The 17,474-nt window shown below is 40.1% G+C and overlaps 1 protein-coding gene across 4 annotated transcripts in view; it reads left to right on the forward strand.

The window, feature by feature from the left end:
* Nucleotides 1–17,474, forward strand: part of PDZD2 (PDZ domain containing 2) — a 466,470-nt gene that overhangs the window by 415,812 nt on the left and 33,184 nt on the right. For all 4 annotated transcript variants that reach the window (XM_072605912.1, XM_072605915.1, XM_072605914.1 and 1 more), the window contains 5 exons: nucleotides 583–664; nucleotides 2,563–2,666; nucleotides 5,761–5,929; nucleotides 7,647–8,467; nucleotides 16,657–16,801. In XM_072605912.1, coding sequence (XP_072462013.1) covers nucleotides 583–664; nucleotides 2,563–2,666; nucleotides 5,761–5,929; nucleotides 7,647–8,467; nucleotides 16,657–16,801 — 1,321 coding nt within the window. The remainder of the gene's footprint in view (nucleotides 1–582; nucleotides 665–2,562; nucleotides 2,667–5,760; nucleotides 5,930–7,646; nucleotides 8,468–16,656; nucleotides 16,802–17,474) is intronic.

A 17,474-nucleotide genomic window follows, 5' to 3' on the forward strand; every position in this document is an offset into this window, starting at 1 on the left:
GCATTCAGTAAGGCTATGGGGGTGACAGGGCAAGATGATCACAGGGATGAGCCAGGAGGAACAGAAGAGCTAAGTACTATGGAGGGGCCAGATGGGAGAGTAGGCAGTAAGTTTAAAGTCCAGAAAAGACAAAAAGGGAGGTTACCAAGGCACCTGCAGTCAAAATGCTCTGGAGGGAAGCTAATAACAAAGGAAGAGGCTGGTCATGCCAGAGTCTTCCTAAATCCAGTCTCTTGTAGCCCTGAGCCTTGAGGCAGGAGCAGGTAGGAAGAGGAGGAGAGGGCCACTGAAAGCAGATGGAAAGAGCTGGAGTCAGACGCCAAGTTCCTTCAGGTCAGCAGGAGAGGAATTGTCAACCCTGGGTTACTGGAATCTCAAAGGATTTTGTGAAGCCATCTGTTAAGCTGTCTTTGTCTCCTTCCTTCTCATGTGTCAGTAAGTTATTAAGATGAAGAATGACAGTGAGGTTTGACTCCGCCTTGGCTTTGCTTTGTCCTGCAGACCAGTTGCTCCTTCTCTGATCCTGGCATCCTGTGTTGAGGAGCCAAAAACCCCTAATTTCTGCTTTCTGCTCCAATTCAGGTTTCTGAACAGGAGATGGATGAAGCAATAGCTCGTTCCACTCACCGGGAGATCAAAGAGGCCGGCTCTTCCCATGTCTTAGGTATGGCAGCTGCACATTCCCCTCTGACATTCAGAAGATCATTGTTCATCATTTCCCCTGTGGGACAGTCAGAATTCACTGCTGCACTATCAGAGTCCTTGCCATTACCCCAGCTAGGAAAAGGAACTTTGGGGAGGATAGGGCTATTCTCTTGGATAGTCTCTTGTGAATGTTGAAGGGATGGTTGATACGTCTCAGTTGGAGAAGCCATCACAGAAAGAGATTCTAGTTTCTGTTCTCAGTAACATTTTCCATAAATGATTCTTTAGGCATTTTATACATGATACATTTGAAATAGGATAGGTAAAAATAACCAGACATGGAAATGATTGTTCTTCAGTGCCTACAATGGACTTCTGTGTAGGCCTGGAAGTGCCTCCCATTTATGGACATTTTTAAATCTCAGGGAGCTGTCAGAGCTAATCACATGATCTCCACTTTAGAAATGAAAGGATGGAGACTGAGGATACAGCATAAGAGAGGAATGTGAAACCAGACCTTGTGTTTTATAACAAAAGTGTTCTGCAGGCTTATAGTGCAACTTTTAGGACTTTAGAGCTAAACCTTTTGTTGACCTGTATAAGGCAGAAGCAGTTGAGAAATGATGAGTTTGTTAAGAAAAGAAGAGACCATCTTTACATGTAATTGGGGAAAAACATAAAATGTTATTTTAAAGCAGAAAGAAAAGAAAAACCTTGAATCTTTTAGGCACCAGAAAAACCCTGATAATCTATAACCAGCAAAAAGTAGAGCCATAACAATGATCAGGGAGTCAGCACCACACTGTCACAATCTTCATGTAAATTTTAGTAAATTTAATATAACTTGGTAATAAATGTAATAGTTTGTTAACATTAAATTTATATATTTGTTTTAAAATATAAATTGACTAAAATTTCATAAAATTATACAAAATTGCTTCGTATGAAATTTAATTATAAAATTATAGAAATATCTTTTATAAATAAATATCAGAAATAAACCTTCAACATTTACCAAGACTTGGCTTGTCATACTGCTGAGACATTGGGTGCTGTTCATGACAAATCCCCTGAAGCCTTAGTTGGAAATCTGAGTTCTTTCCCTCTTGACTCATTCCCAGCTGAAGATATCTCTAGTGCAGAGAACTTCCAGACTTTCAGGGTCTGCTCAGCTGGTATTCATGCATTCAGCCAACCAGCACTGACTGAGTTACTACATGCAAAGCAAGTGCTAGATGCTGGACAAAGGTGGGAAGAAACCTGCATAAGACATGTTCCCTGCCCTCGATTAATCTTGAAGTCAGAGAAGAGACAAAAGAAATGTATTCTGAAATCTTCCACTTAGGGCTCCTTTACAGAGGTTGAAGAGAAGGGTCCAGGGATATGGAACATTGCATATGAAATCTGATATTTTTTGCTATGTTGATTAATTTTGTTGGTTTTATTGTCTTTTTCTTTTCAAATTCTTTTATGGGAGGGGTTAAGGGGTAGTCTAGAAGATATATAAATGAAAGATGTCAATAAAGACTTGTTAAAAAGAAAAAAGAAATAACTTCACACACATAGCTACACTACAAGTCAAGATGTTTCATGTGACTAACAAATGTTACAGCAGTTGGGAGAGGTTGACCTTTGCAAAGTGGGGTGATCAGGGAAGGCTTCATAAAGAAGAGTGTGATTTAACTGGGTTCTAAAGAACAGTGCTAGCATTTAGTTGACCAAGATGGGCAGGATGGGCATTCCCCATAGATTGCATAGAGACACGCCTTTGCATATTACATATCTGTGGGAGTTCTAATGGGAAAGGAACTTAGTCCTTGTGGTCATGTGCTTGCTGTCTGTAGCTTAGCTTCATGAGCTCCCTGGGCCAGTCTGCCTAGTTGTTTTTGACTTCACGGTGACTTACTGTTTACACAGGTACCCCCTTGAAGAGTCCCTCCCTGACATCGAAGGCAAGACAGGGAGAAGGTGCTGCCTCACTCAGCTGGACTATGAAACGCTTTCTGGAGCCAGCAAGTCGGGTAAAGGGGTTTAGCCCAATTCAACATCTGGCAGTTGTAATCTGCCAGGAGGTTGGAGAGATGATGACAGAGATGGCACTCTTACATGATTTATGGATGACATAAAGCTGAGGCAAAATCACATGTTAGATGACTTAATAGGGATCCAAAAAAGATGTTGACAGGCTATGGTAGTTAGATAAAATCTGGTGAGACAGAGGACAGTAGAAGGAAATGTAATGTCCTGTCCTTGTGTTCAGAAAATCTTCACTGGGCAAGTATAGGATAGGTGAGATGGGGACTCTAGGATAAGTCATATGAAAAGGTCCTCCAAGTTTGAATGGACTGAAATCTGACCATGAGTCAGTGGGAATGTGGCAGCTAATCATGTTGACATCTTAGCCTCCATCATCAGAAGCTTGGTGTCAAGAATGAGAGAATTTGTAATCTTATTCTGTTTGGTTTGGTCACAGTTAAACTAATGTGTCCTACCTAGTTCTGGATACCATATCTTTAGGAAGAATGTTGATATGCTCGAACACATCTTGGCATCCAAGATAATGAGAGATGTTATAAGCATGCTCTTAAGAGACCAATGGAAGGAAGTGGGAATGTTTATCCTGGAGGAAAGAAGACTCATAAAGCCCATGATAGGTTCCTTTCCATATTTGAAGGGCTGTGATGTGGGAAAGGGATTGGCTTTATTTTGCAAAGCCCATAGAGAAGTAGGGATAGTGTGGTAGGGGGAGGGGAGGGAGAGAATTACATAGAAGATTTCTACTTCTCATGAAGGAAAACTGAACAGTTGGAACTGTCTAAAAGGGCAACGAGCTGCCCTGAATGGTAGTTAAGTTCCCTGTCTCTTAAAGACTGGATGACCACTTGCCAGGAACATTGTAGAGGGAATTATGGTTTCCCATGTGGGTTAGACTTGATCTCTCATGTTATTCCCCAATCTGAGTATCTGTGATCTTCGGGAGCCCTCCCACTTGGTGTGCTATTAGGTGGAATAGAATATGAATGCTAATGTTAAATATATCTACTCTTCAATGACTCTTTGATCTCTTTGATGTAAGTATGCCTTTTGCTTGGGCAGATTATACCTCCTCCACACCTTTTTCATATTTTATGCCTATCCATGCTGTCCTACAAATCCTCCACAGTCATTCACATAAGGCATTGGAGGCTTTCTCTAGGTCACTCGGCTCATACAAGCTCTGCATTTCATCTCCCTCGCTCTCCCTAAGGTGACTGGTTCACTTCCTTTTCTGCTCTTAGGTCTCTTTTGATCTTTTCTGTCAGTCAGTAAATACTTATTAAGTGCCTACCACGTGCCAAACACTGTGTTTTAAGCACCTGGGATATACAGAAAGGTAAAGGACAGCTCCTGCTCTTAAAAGGGTCCCAGTCTCCTGGAGGAGACAACATACAAACAACCACGTACAGATATACTATATACAAGATAAGCTGGAGATAATCAGTGGAATAAATAATCATTTGAATTAAGGAGATAAGGAGAGGCTTACTTCTAATTTCATTTATAATGGAGAAGAAGATCAAGATCCAGAGAATCCAGTTCCCCTAGTTGCATTTTGGACAAGAATCTCATATTGAGAGTACCAGCTGTTCCCAACCTGTTCTTTCCCTCTTCTGCCTTCTTTTCCAACACTGCCACCATAATGACAGGAGAAGAAAAGGATTCCCAGGACTGAGGACCCCTTGATTTTTTTCCTCTGTCTCATGGGTTTTCATTGCTTAAGGCTTCACTAAGGTCCAGCCTACTGGTTATTTGGTGATGAATCCCTACGTATTTAGCTAAGAAGATCCTCAGAACACTGACTCAGTGTTCTATTTACTACTCTACTTGAAGTCTTTCTGGTATAGTGGAACCTGCGAGAGATTAGGCTCTCTTAGCATAACCTTCGAGAACCCACAGTGAGGCATGAGAGTAGAACTTTTGTATTGGGTTAGTTTGACAAGCAGGATAAAAAGGAGTGGTTTTCATGTTAACAATTCAGGGAAATCAGAGAGAAAATGACATGGAGTATAAATAGAGAAAACCTAATAAGATTATTTTGAAATTTAAAAAACAGGCCATGTTGATAGGCTGCCCCACCCTGCTAGCAGAAGCAGGTGAGGGTTGTTGTTTTATTTTACCTGACACCACCCCCCCTTAAGTCTGTCCCTGACTGGTAGAGCCATGGAGTTTCCTCCAGGAAAGGAATCTGAAGACATGTCATGAAAATAGCCTGAAGATGGTAGGACTGAAGTAGCAGGATTGTGGTACTTGGGGATATATGGTCCCCCAGAGCCTGGAAAGAAGAGTAAAGTGGAGATCAGAGTGAAACTTTGGGGAAGAGTGAGCTAGATAAAACCTCCCATGTTCAAAAGAATGTCTCCATTTAGTACTTTCAGACTGCATGGGGCAGTCATTATCACTTCTGAATGCCATTGTCTTTGTCTCTTGTGCCCTAAAGGCTGGGGTTTTTACAACAGAGGACAAACCAGAATAGTGCTTGATAACTTCCTGGGGATGTCTGCGTATTGGGTAGGCTACAGAATTTCTCCCAAACTCATCCTTAAAGGCTAAATGGATTGATGCCTGTTTGAATTCTGCTGTTCTCTGCTGAACTTCTGGGTTGAGCCAGTTAATCTTCAGTTTTTCTCTGTAATTTTTTCCTTGTGATTCTGGAAAATGTTGATGTATCCTGAAGAAAGATGGGTTTGGATGGTGAAATCCCGAAAGTATAGGCTTTCCACAATGAAAACTTTTTGCTTTAATGACTCAAAGAAAGAATTACTTTTTAGCCTCTGCTTGCCCAGAAAGAAAAAGGACCCCCAAAGCCTTGGCTGGCAGTTGTTGCTGTGCTTTATTTCTTGATTTTTTTAAAAAATAATCCTCAAGTATCATGATGTGACTGTTTAGTGTCCCAGCTATCTCAAATGACAGAGAGAATTTTGATTAGAATAATGCGATTCCAGGAAAAAGCAAAAATAATGACTTTGGAACTCTCAACGTGCCAAAGGATCTATGTGCATTCTGTGGTTGTATAAATAAATCTTGTTGTCCCTCCCCTACCATCCCCAGCCATCTCACATTTTCTTTCCTCTGCAGGGCTCCCTCAGTTCTGAATCAGAACTGTCACAATATTTTTCACAAGATGTCCTGAGCCCTCTGTCCTATTCAGATTCCATGGTTGCCAGCTCTGGAGATGAGGACCACACGCACCAGAGGAGAGGGAGCAACCCTTTGGATGATGGCAGTCTTCCTCCCAGTAGCCTAAGTAAGCCTGAGGCCCCAGGAATCCCCAGGAGCCTCTGTCCTCACAGCCTTCTGCTCTCACTTAGTTCCTGATGGGGAATGGGGGGGGGGGGGGGGGAGAGGACCTGTTCTGGGAGCAAATTGTTAGGGAAGTGGTTACTCCTTCACTAGCTCAGATTCTGATGGTGTTAGAACATGAAAAGTTCATCTGAAAAAGATGTTATACATTCCTACTACAGCTAAACAGGGAATTTAGTATTAGTTGCTATTAACAAGTCACTTAAACTCTCTCAGACTTGATTTCAATATCTATAAAATGGGAATAATAACACCTACATCATAGGGTTGCAGTGAGGATCAAATGAATTAATGTGAAGCAGCCTTAAGGTGCTGTCCAAACATGAGCTGTCTTTGTTATCAATGCCTCCCTCACTCAAAACAAAGGCAAGTGCAAGTCATGTCATTGTTTCTCTGATGGCGCGGTCTTCTTCAGCAATGAAGGATGACACACATTATTAATGGTCTGCCACCTTTTTGTATCATAAATGGATAAGGTTGGAAATCATATCTGGAATATTTTCATTACTGTTAATACATTTCTTAATAATATTCTCTTTGGTTATTATTATCATTGCCACTAATGGCCAACCACCTATTTGTATAATAAATGGATACAGTTTGTAATTATATCTATAATCATTTCATTATGGTTAATAACCATATTTTCTTTGATTATTATTACTACTTAGACTAATGTACAGTAAATGGATAAGGTCAGTAATCTCATCTACAACAATCTTTTCATTATTCTTACCATTCAAGGACACTTGAAATTCTGTCATGTGCAGCCAGGGCAGGTGAATGGAGGAACACTTTGCCCCGTTAGAAGAAATTCCTCCTGTGCTATTTCTATTTTATGCCCACAATGTACTAACCATTACAGAGGATGTCATACGTATTCTCACTGTCCGGAAGAGAGAGATGTTGAAATTAGCCAGAACATCCAAGAGAGGGGTAAAGAATGAGACTACTTCAATAGGAAGACAAGGAAAAGTCAATAGGCAAATTCCTATCTGCTTTTAGATTGGGAATCCTTGGGTGAGGAAAGTAGGCTACTGCACTTAGCATGCTGGACTTGGAATAAAGAAGACTTAAATTCAAATCCTGCCTCTTCAACTTATTAGCTCCGTGTGTGTTGACAAGTCACTTAGATTCCTTCCCCCTCACTTTTTTCATCTGTAAAATAGAAAAAATAATACCTCTGGTACCCAGCTCACAAAGTTGTTGTAAGGTTCCATAAGACAAAATATGAAAAGCACCTCAGGCATTAAAAGGCCATATAACCATTAGTTCCTAGGATCCTGGATTTAGAGCTGGAAGTAAACTTAGAGGCCATGGAGTCCAACCTTTCATTTTGCAAATGAGAGAACAGGCCTGACATAAGGTGAAGTGCATTGCTTCAGGTCACACAAGCAGTAACAGAACTGGTATTATAACATAGGGTCTGTTATTCCAACTTGGTCGTTCTTTCCACTTGGCATGTTATCTCCTATAATTATGATTTTTAGAGACCAGTGGTAGGGCTAATGGGATGTCATGTTGGAGTTACCTCTGAAAATCATATATGCCAGGCATTCTGAGCACACAGAAGTACTGAAGTCCTTGTATCAAGTTGATAAGGATGGCATAAACCCATCTAGAGGAAAGACTAATGTTCATTTGAATTCTTTCTTTCCTAGGTCCCAAAGAATCAGGAAAAGCTAGAGCTAACAGCCTTGTATCATCTGGAAGCAAAAAGGCCTCAGGACCTTTCCATAAGCATTTGGAAGTGACCAGGCAAGCCAGCCTCCCTGGAAGCCCACAGGCTGCCCGAAGCCCACTCCTGCGACAGAGAAGAATCAGTTGCTTTGATGCTGAAGATGCCAGTGATGAAGAGGAGTTTGTGAGAGATGGAGACAATGTTCCATTTTCTGAGTCCCTCCCAGGCTCTACTCCATCACAGGCAGAGGACTCCAGGGTGATCACCTCAAATTCATCTATGGCAGCTGATATCAGCAGCCAGGAAATAGAGCACCTTGGGAATTTTACCCTTGAGGCCCCCTTGGAGGCTTCACCTTTGGGCAGCTCAGGAGGGAAGGTGGAGGACAAGACTTCTGAGCAGATCATAGACTTACCTTTGCTTCCAGGAAAGCTTTTTGACTGTCCCAGTGCCTCAGAGGGCAGCCCTGGCAACTTGGGCCTGAAGGAACAAGCTGAATCCAAGAAGTCTCCAAAATTGGAGCACAAAGCCATCACCAGAGTCAAAAGCCTGATGAGCATTGAGTGCCCTGGTTCCCCCAAACAGAAGAATGAGGATCCTGGCTCTGGCCACAAGCCTGTGGCCAGAATAACCCCACAAAGCAAGAGGCCTATGACAGAGGACAACTCTAGGTCCAACAGCTTAGAAACTGTTCATTTAATTCGTTTGGAAGATGAATCCTTTGGTCTGGACTTGGAAATCCAGGCCACTCCCTTAAAAGTGGTGATAAGAGGTTTAAGGCCTGGTGGAGCTGCAGAGAGGGTAACTTTCTTTTTGTCTTGTTTTGTTTTTTGCTTTGAGTGTGGGGTAAAAAGTTGGTTATGAGACAGAAATCACCTGAATCCAAGAAATTTCCCCCAGCACTAAAAGGCTCCTGTAGTATCTTAGGAACTAGAGAAAAGTGCTGGATCTGCCAGCTACATCAGCTTAAACATATTAGCAAGTCACCTATTCTAACTTCTCACCCATTGGCTTCCTGTTTCCAAGCTGCCCCTCTGTGTCTTCTTCCCTCTCCTTCAAGGCTGCTTTCAGTGTTCATTTGAGCCCTCTTCACTGAATGATTAGGAAACAGAAATGTTCGATGTCCTCTCAGTTCTACCCTCATCCACAGTTTCCCTATTATTTTAGATAGAATATAAGCTCCTTCTGAGTAGGGATTGTTTCAGCCTTTGTACTCATATCCCCAGAGCTTAGCATAGTGCCTGGGACATAGTAGGTGCCTGATGAATGCTTATTGATTAATAAAACCAATCAGTTTGGATGGAAGCCTACGCTGAGATTTATCTCTGCCCCCATATTCCTTGGTATTGGCTATAGGCTAAGGGTTAGGGTAGGAGAATGGGACAAACAAACTCTGAAGTGCTTCTATTACTTTAAGAATAGGGAAACGCAGGTGGTGACAAAGACCTTTACAAAATGAGAAACACACTATCCAGCCTAGAACTATCCAAGGAAACAGGACCCTCTGACCCCAGCGATTCAAGTCACTTTGGTGACAAACGTATCCTGGTTTGATTTGGGAAATGGGAACTTAAGGGTTAACCCTGGTCTAGCGTCCCCAAGTGCCTCTGCTACAGCCCAACAGGGCTCAGATAGGAAATAGAATGAAGGGAGAAGTTCAGTGAAATCCATATTCTTTACTATTTAACATAAATTGTTTCTTCTCTTTGTCAGGGAAAACTGTGGCTATTTTAAGACAGCATTTTTAAGGATATGTTATTTGTGGAGAGGACCACAGCTAGATGTGTACAAATATACATATTTGTGGGTATATACACTTATGTTTAAATATGTGTCAGGATACCATTTAGCTTCTGTACACACACACACACACACACACGTACACATCTTCTATATTTAAATACACGTATATACATATTCATGAGTATGTGTGTATATGTGTGTGTATATATATATATATATTACATATGTTATGAGGCAAGATTTTTCTTAAATTTTGAAGTCTTTTTTTAAAAAGCAGCAACAGAAATATTCCTCCAGCCATGTTACATGTTTAAAATGTCAGTCTTCTATGATTTCTTGAAGTTTGTCTTTTAAACAACATTTGCATCAAGGAGTTGGGTCAGTTATTTGAGGATCAGTAAGGACATTGCTGTTAACCCACAGACATTATTGCACCTGCTTACATATAAGTGAAGAAGCATATTTTCTGATGATACTTTAAGCCTTCTTTTCAAGACACATTAGATTTACTTTTTTTCAAAGGTCATTAGTCAAGTTTTTATGGTAGGAGACAGCAAATAGGAGAAGTTAATTTTTTTTTTTAAAACCTGGTACTAAAAATCTTAGATTATTAAAATGAACCCTTTTCTCCCCTTGGAAACGGGTTACATTGCTAATGTTTTCATTTAGAACTGGCATGTTTACAAAGGAAAATTACTTAAGCTTTACCATGTGTAAAGTTCTTCCCTGGAAAGATAGTCCAACATTTTCTGAGTTATTTTTTAAACGGTAATAACAATAAGTTTAAGGAACCCATGAAGACAATGGGAAAGTGTTCTGAGTAGAACACTAGTCTCAAAGTCAGGAAACATGGTTTCAGACCCTGCCATTAACAATTATTGGCTTTGGGATTCTGGGCAAGTTACTCAACTTATTTTTGCCTCAGTTTCCTCATCTTTAAAATGAGAGTGTTGTTCTCAATATTCTCAAAGGTCCCTTCCAGCTGAAAATCAATCTTCCAATCCTGTGGACTCTGTGCCTCAAATTCCTGATTTGAAAAAAAAAAAAAGGTGGGAAAAAAGGTAGAAAGACAGGGAATGTACTCTAGATGATTTCTAGGGCTTTTCCCAGGGCTAACATTTTATGAGTCTGAATTTTAATGGGGAAAGTTAGCTCTAAAATAATTCATGATCATTTCCTTTATGGATTATCTATATTTTTAGTCCTTCATTCTGCTGCCCTCTTCTGGCCACACTGTCACACAGCATGTCAAACAGAAAATGGGAAGAAAACAATTTATAATTGTCAAATTATTCCTCTTCTTCTTTTTTTTTTTTAAAGTAAGTCTGCTAAAACTTTTTATTTGAAGCTGGGGGTGAATCAGTAAAGAGATAGAAATCATTGACATGAGTGAGTAAAGTGAAGTTTGTTAACACGGTAACCTGCCCTGTCCACAGGAAACTGGGGCTCATGGACAGTTCATTGATCCAAACTATTCCTGCTCTGCATGGCTTCAACTACTTGAGAATGTTCTTTTATTTTTGAAATGCGAAATGTTTATTAAAAATAACTGCTCTCTGGGAGGTGAAAGAATGGGTTAGGATAAAAAAAATCAACCAAAAATTTTCTTTTAGAAGAAATTGCTTTGACCATGGTTACCAAGTTAACAGTTAAACTTGCTGAGTAGCTATTTATATTCAAATTAATGAATTTTAATGAACAAAAGTTATAAAAGCTTTAGTCACTCTCTCTAAATCTCTACCAGGATTCTCGTTCTATTCTTATCCACTTTTGTTCTCTATCACCCACATTATCAGTGTGTATACTCCACTCTTCTGCTTCTGTATTTGGCTTTTCATTATTTCATAAACATCCTTCCTAATTTCTTGTTTGATAGCTAGCTAGCATGTGGGATGCAGTGACCCTTACTCAAATTAAACTCAGAGGCTTCTCAAGGTGGAAGATAAAAAGGAATTTATTACAATCTCATGAGAAGGAGCATTTCCTGAGACCATGGGTGGTGTCAGCAAGGGAGTACACCTGAGCAGAGTGGACTACAGCATTATATAGTCCTAATGTGGAAGCCCACTACCATTGGATGAGAATCCACACATACAGTCTAAGTGCGGGAATCTACCCCAGAGACAAAGCACATGGAAAGGATTGTTGCTCACCAATGAGTTTTGTTACCAAATATGGAACTTAAGGGAAGAATGCTGATGTGGCGTGACCAGAACTTTGGTGGCTCTCCTCCATCTTGGAGCATTTTATTTGCCTAAAGGGGATACTTAGTTATTTTAGCTTTGGCAGGAAGGCTGGGGGGGCGGGGGGGGGGGGGGGGTTGGGGAATTCATGCCTGAGCAGTCTTCACTTAAACTGATTTCACTCAATCCCTCCTCTTATTTTTGCCCCTCTGAAGACCCCTCACACCACTCTCAGATGGCTACCTCTGCTAAATCATCCTTCCTATCTTCTTCTCCACTATTTTCAATTGGTGTCCAGCCTTGACTCTACAGGACCTTGAGTCTTACCTATCCCATAGCTTTAGTTTCTGGCCTAATCATCTTTCAAAGGGAACCTTATACTAGTCTGGTTATTAGTTGTAACATGCAAGGGAGACAAATTGGGAGGGGTATAACTCCACTGATGGCGATGAGCCCAAACCATAAGAGCTGTTTCCACCAGCTATCTCTGAATCAGGACCACCAAGAAGTGTTAAATGGTGATGTCCAAATCTGAACCAGAATGTGAGCCAATTTTCTAGTATTCCTAGGGATTTCTTTTACTACCTTTCCATTGTCATCTATTTTCATACAAGTGGAGAAATTTAGCTTCCCACAAACTCCCTTTTTTTCTTCATTAAAATTCCTGTTTCCACACCTAAATCCAATCAATAAATACCTCCTCACATTCTTTCCCCTATGAATTCTTCCCTTCATCTATCCCCCTTTATATTAATATGGGAAGGGAGCAAAGTTGACCAGCATACTGACAAATTACAAGGGGGCAGTCCCCTTATTATAAGTACAGATACAGAGATTCAAAATGCAAAGGTAGATCAATGAATTATCCATTCAAAGGTTCCATCTCATACAGCAGTGTGGGGAGGAACATCATCTGATGCTGTTTTCTGGTCTGGATGCTCCTTCAGGCTGTTATCAGCACAGCACCTCTACATCTTCTTCCCTTTATCTTCTTATAGAAATCCAGATATCCACTGTCGTACAAAACTGACCTTAATACCATTTTAGATAACCATTCCTAAGCTTTATACACTTATCACTCTTACAAAATCAAAATTAGAACTTTGGCCAATTGTCATGTTTAAGAAATTCACATTAGAGCTAAGTTTTTACATTTTACATTCCCCCATCAGGAAGATGAGATTTCACAAAGGAGTCAATAACAGGCTCCAGTAGTTACATAAATACAATAAATAATCATTTTTAGCACAGTACATATCACATCATAAAACAATTCCAACTTCATGTGATGCTTCTTTTAAAGCATTTACAACATAGACCACAAACCATTTTTCTTTTAACATTAAAGGAGCCCTTGACTTGTTTGTCTCCACACTATTGCTAAGAATTAAAGGACCCTAATTTATTGCTGTTAAGTCTGAAATCCCAAGACTAATAGCTTAATTTTAGACTTAACCTCAGATGTTCCCCTACCAACAATCTATTATTTAATAGATCTGGCATTAAGCTTACAAAACCTTTGATTACAGGAAATTTCCACTAACAGTAGGGACATTGCAGGGAAACAGTATCTCCCTAACTTCATGTCAATTCCAGGCAGGAATACATTGTCAACTGGCATTCAGCCAGGCTTAAAGTCTGCCAGGTGTCAGTGGGGAAATTGAGTCAGGAGAAACCTATCTCAGCCTAGGCTGAACAGTCTCTCTCCCAACCTTCCCATGAGATCACCTTTTTGCGATTCACACCAGCATCTCACAGGATTACTGGCATCATGGATCAGTGGCTCAGAACACCTTTCTTGCTATCCATACCTGGAGTTAGACTCAGAAGAACAGTCAGTTAATAGTCCCATAAAATCTTAAAATAGCAAGCTCCAATAATCAGTTTCAGATATGACTATAATTTAACATTCGCTAAGGAACATCTTTTGAAGCAAGTCTTAAGTAGCTTACATGCCTTTTTATACATGTTCGAGTTCCTGATTAAATAACATCATAAAATCAAATTTACCATTAAAAGCTTAAGTTATTGCTGTAATAGATTTATGTCTGTTTCTCAAACTACTCTGTCCCTTCCTAACCCTGCTCAATCTAAAAGAATGGGCTACACATATGAGAAGTTCAAACACTAACTTCAACTTATGTTCATGAAATGAATTCAAATGAAAATGAAAACATTTAACTTTTCCATCAATGTGAAATGTTACCAGAGGTTACCTGCCTCTGATAAACTCAAACTGAAATTCTTTTCCCCAAACTAAAGATGTCTCTGATTTAGATTCAGTAACTTGATTCAGTCAATAGTATTTACCCAACTGGTCTTTGTAATAGGTAGACTTTATTCCAAGTTGGGACCTTTGTCCGTTACCCCCAAAGAGTTTTAGTCCCATTTGTCTAAAAGGGCCCTGGAAATCCTCACCTTGTCCCACATGAACTGGCTCTCGAGAGGCCCATAGAGGCATATCCCTATGTCCTATCAATCCAATTCTCCAGGTTACTGGCCAGTCCCATCAAGACCATGCCTAGAACCTCTAGACCACCTGGGGCCATCCCAGACTCCTTCCTCATGAGATCAACATATACATATAACAACACTTATTATAATAATATATTATTAACATATAATAACATTTACATTTACTTAAAATTTAAAACTATTTAAATTTACTTAAAACTTTCAATAAGCCATTACCCATTCAGCTGAATTCATCTCCACATCACTTTGCACAGTAATTCATCTCCTTGTCATCATGTGGGTACACTTTCACCTGATCAGATAGAGTCAGCTCAAATTTGATTGAGCTCTTAATATATTAAATCAAGTTAAGTGATTTTTCTTTCTCTCTTCTTAAAATACTTCCTCACACCTCACTACTTACTGAAAACATCTGAAACTGACTCATCCAGAACTATTCAAACCTTCTTTTCTGCCTTTCGTATTTTCAATCAAAACCCTTATCTATCTTTCCAAATTTCTCAGTCCCATTACTCAGATTATCCAGTTCCTCCCCATCTTAACTATAACTGTCTGCACTAGATTCTTGTTCTAGCTTAAACAAAGCAAAAGTTAACTCTACCATTATATAGCAAACATCAGCCTTTTCACTACTTATTTATAACCAAACATAAGTTTCAAATTATCAAATTTCTATCACATCCTTTTTAAAACCCCAATCTATCTAAATATATATACATATATATACACACACAAAACAAGCTCCAAATTTAAAAATTGCTAACAATTGCATTAGATTAATGTTGCATTTAACATATACCCATCCTTATACCCTTTACAATCATAAATGCCAAATAACGATATCTTTTTTCTGCTTAATCCTGATAGGAAGAGCATTCTCAGATGCTGCTTGTTATTCCTTCAAGACAGATTTTAACTGGAAATCTTATCAAACCTGGATTTTTAATCACTAGTGATAAACATTTTAGTTCTCCTCTCTTTTTTCTTTTTATTCTACATCCTCAAAGAACTGAAAAGCCATCTTCCAGCTCCCCTACCCCCTGCCAAGCCCAGAAAACCAGCTTTCCCAATTAACTCAGACTGAGAGGGGGAGGAGGCAACTTCCCCTGAGCACACAGTTTAGGCATGCATATGGATACTACTGTCTCATCCATATCTTTCTGCCTTGGGAATTTCAGGTTCTAGAAAGAGTTGAAATTCCACCTGCTCTCCTTAGGTTAGCTCAAAATCCAGGCAGGTACCCGAGGAACCTCCATACTCACCCTCCTTGTCTTCATCCTTCAGAATCTGGAGAGAGTAAATGCCTCCAGAAGAAATCACTGAAATTCCAAAGTGAACTTCCAATTTTAAACACACTGTCTGGTATCAGATACATTAACCCAATTCACACCTAAAGTACAGATTTTATCCTTGAGATCTCATCAAATCAAAACTCAACTTTTCCCTGCAGACTGCCTGAGGTTCATTTTCCGTTATCTTTCTTTTTTTACATTCAAAACATGGCCAGGTGTTAAGCAGGATCCCTGCCCATACAAAACTAATAATACTTAATCATTTCATTCTTATCTTTTCCTTTGTATTGTGGAGATTCATCACAATTGCTAAGTCTATTCCCCAAGGGGCTGTCCTCCAGAAATGAATTTTTGACACCAGCTACCTTTAATAGTCCCCTTTCCATGGTTCACTCCAATCGAGCTCACTCGATCTTGCTATGAAGTCTGAAGGGGGTGGTGGAATTTCCAGCCTATCCCTTCTCCACCACTCACCCAGGGGTGCTAACTTGATCTTGCCTGAGTTATCCGCTCAAGCTCACAAGATCTTACTGGCCTGGGTTGTGCACACAATTCACGTGAATGATATTCTGGCTGGTTTTCCTGGCTGAATTAACCAGCCCTGTCTTATCTGCTTAGTCTTTATCTTCCTCTTTATTTTCGTTTTTGCCTCCTTTCGAGTTCTTCTCTCAGGCAGTTACCCAATTGGAGTCAGATCTCACAAACCAATTTCAAGGACCTCCGAGAAAACCTCTGTTGGCACCTGGGCCCCATTAATGGTCTGGGAGACCCTTCACAAAGGGGAATAATTCCGGACGAGCCCCCAAACTGTGTGAGATGCAGCGACCCTTACTCAAATTAAACTCAGAGGCTTCTCAAGGTAGAAGACAAAAAGGAATTTATTACAACCTTATGAGAAGGGGCACTTCCTTCAAGACCACGGGTGGTGTCTGCAAGGGAGTGCACCTGAGCAGAGTGGACTATAGCATTATATAGTCCTAATGCGGAAGCCCACTAACCTGTCTTCCCATCGGCTGGGAATCCACACATACAGTCTAAGTACGAGAATCTACCCCAGCGCTTGGACACAGTGCCTTGGACAAAGAAGGGGCTTAAGAAATACTTACTGATTGACTGGGGAGGGGAAAGAGAAAGGAATGAGCATTGATATAGCACTTCCTATTAAGTCTTGGTTGACTGATTTGAAAGTCTCAATTGCATTGTAATTTTGTCTAACTTCAGCATACCATCCATGTTCTTTGTTCTAATGATTGTTTTCTGAGAGCTATTTAAGGTGACTTCTGGTTGTAATTGCTAGGAAGCGACAGGACAGCTGAATGTTGGAGATGAGATTGTCTCTATCAATGGTGCTCCAGTCAACTCCTTGTCCTACCAGGAGACCTGCCATGTTATAAAGAACTTGCCCATGGCCTTGATCTTGGTGGTGCAGCGACCAGCACCTGGTAAGATGGTTTCATTTGTTTAAAAGTAAAGAAGGGGTTGGTATAGCAATAACATGTTCCTTTTTGAACCAACAGCTCAAAATTATTGAAATAAGAGACTATTTATTACCTAGAGTTTCTCAATTCATGAGGAATTTTAATCTAAAATAGGGTATGGTAATTTTCAGTCTGCCACAGTTACCCATTGTGTCAAGAGTACTGTAGCGAGTGATGTGTGAAAGCAAACAATATATGTCTACACATGTACACACACACACACACACATATGTGTGTGTGCTTTAAAAAAAAAAAACCACACTGCCCATACTCAAGTTTCATATGTCCTCTTTTTCTGTTCTCCTTTTCAAGTGGCAATATCCACTTCTCTTGATTTCTGTCATGTTTCCAATAATAAAAAAAAGAAAGAGATTGAATTCATGGCATATGGAAATCTTATATCTAGAGACAGAAGGAACCTCAGAGACCCCTCTAGTACAACATCTTCATTTTATAAGTGAAAAAATTGAAATTGAATCTCATGGAGATTAAGGAAACTTACCCAGAGTCACAGAGGTAGAAAGTGTCAGAAGCAAGATGCAAACCCTGGTTCTCTGACCGCTGTCTCCTTCCTACCCTCACAAAGCTCACAACTCCTATTTGGGGAAACAAGACCAAAAAGATCTAAACAAATCAG

Source organism: Notamacropus eugenii, chromosome 4 (genome assembly GCF_028372415.1).
Source record: "Notamacropus eugenii isolate mMacEug1 chromosome 4, mMacEug1.pri_v2, whole genome shotgun sequence".
In the NCBI taxonomy this organism is placed as follows: domain Eukaryota; kingdom Metazoa; phylum Chordata; class Mammalia; order Diprotodontia; family Macropodidae; genus Notamacropus; species Notamacropus eugenii.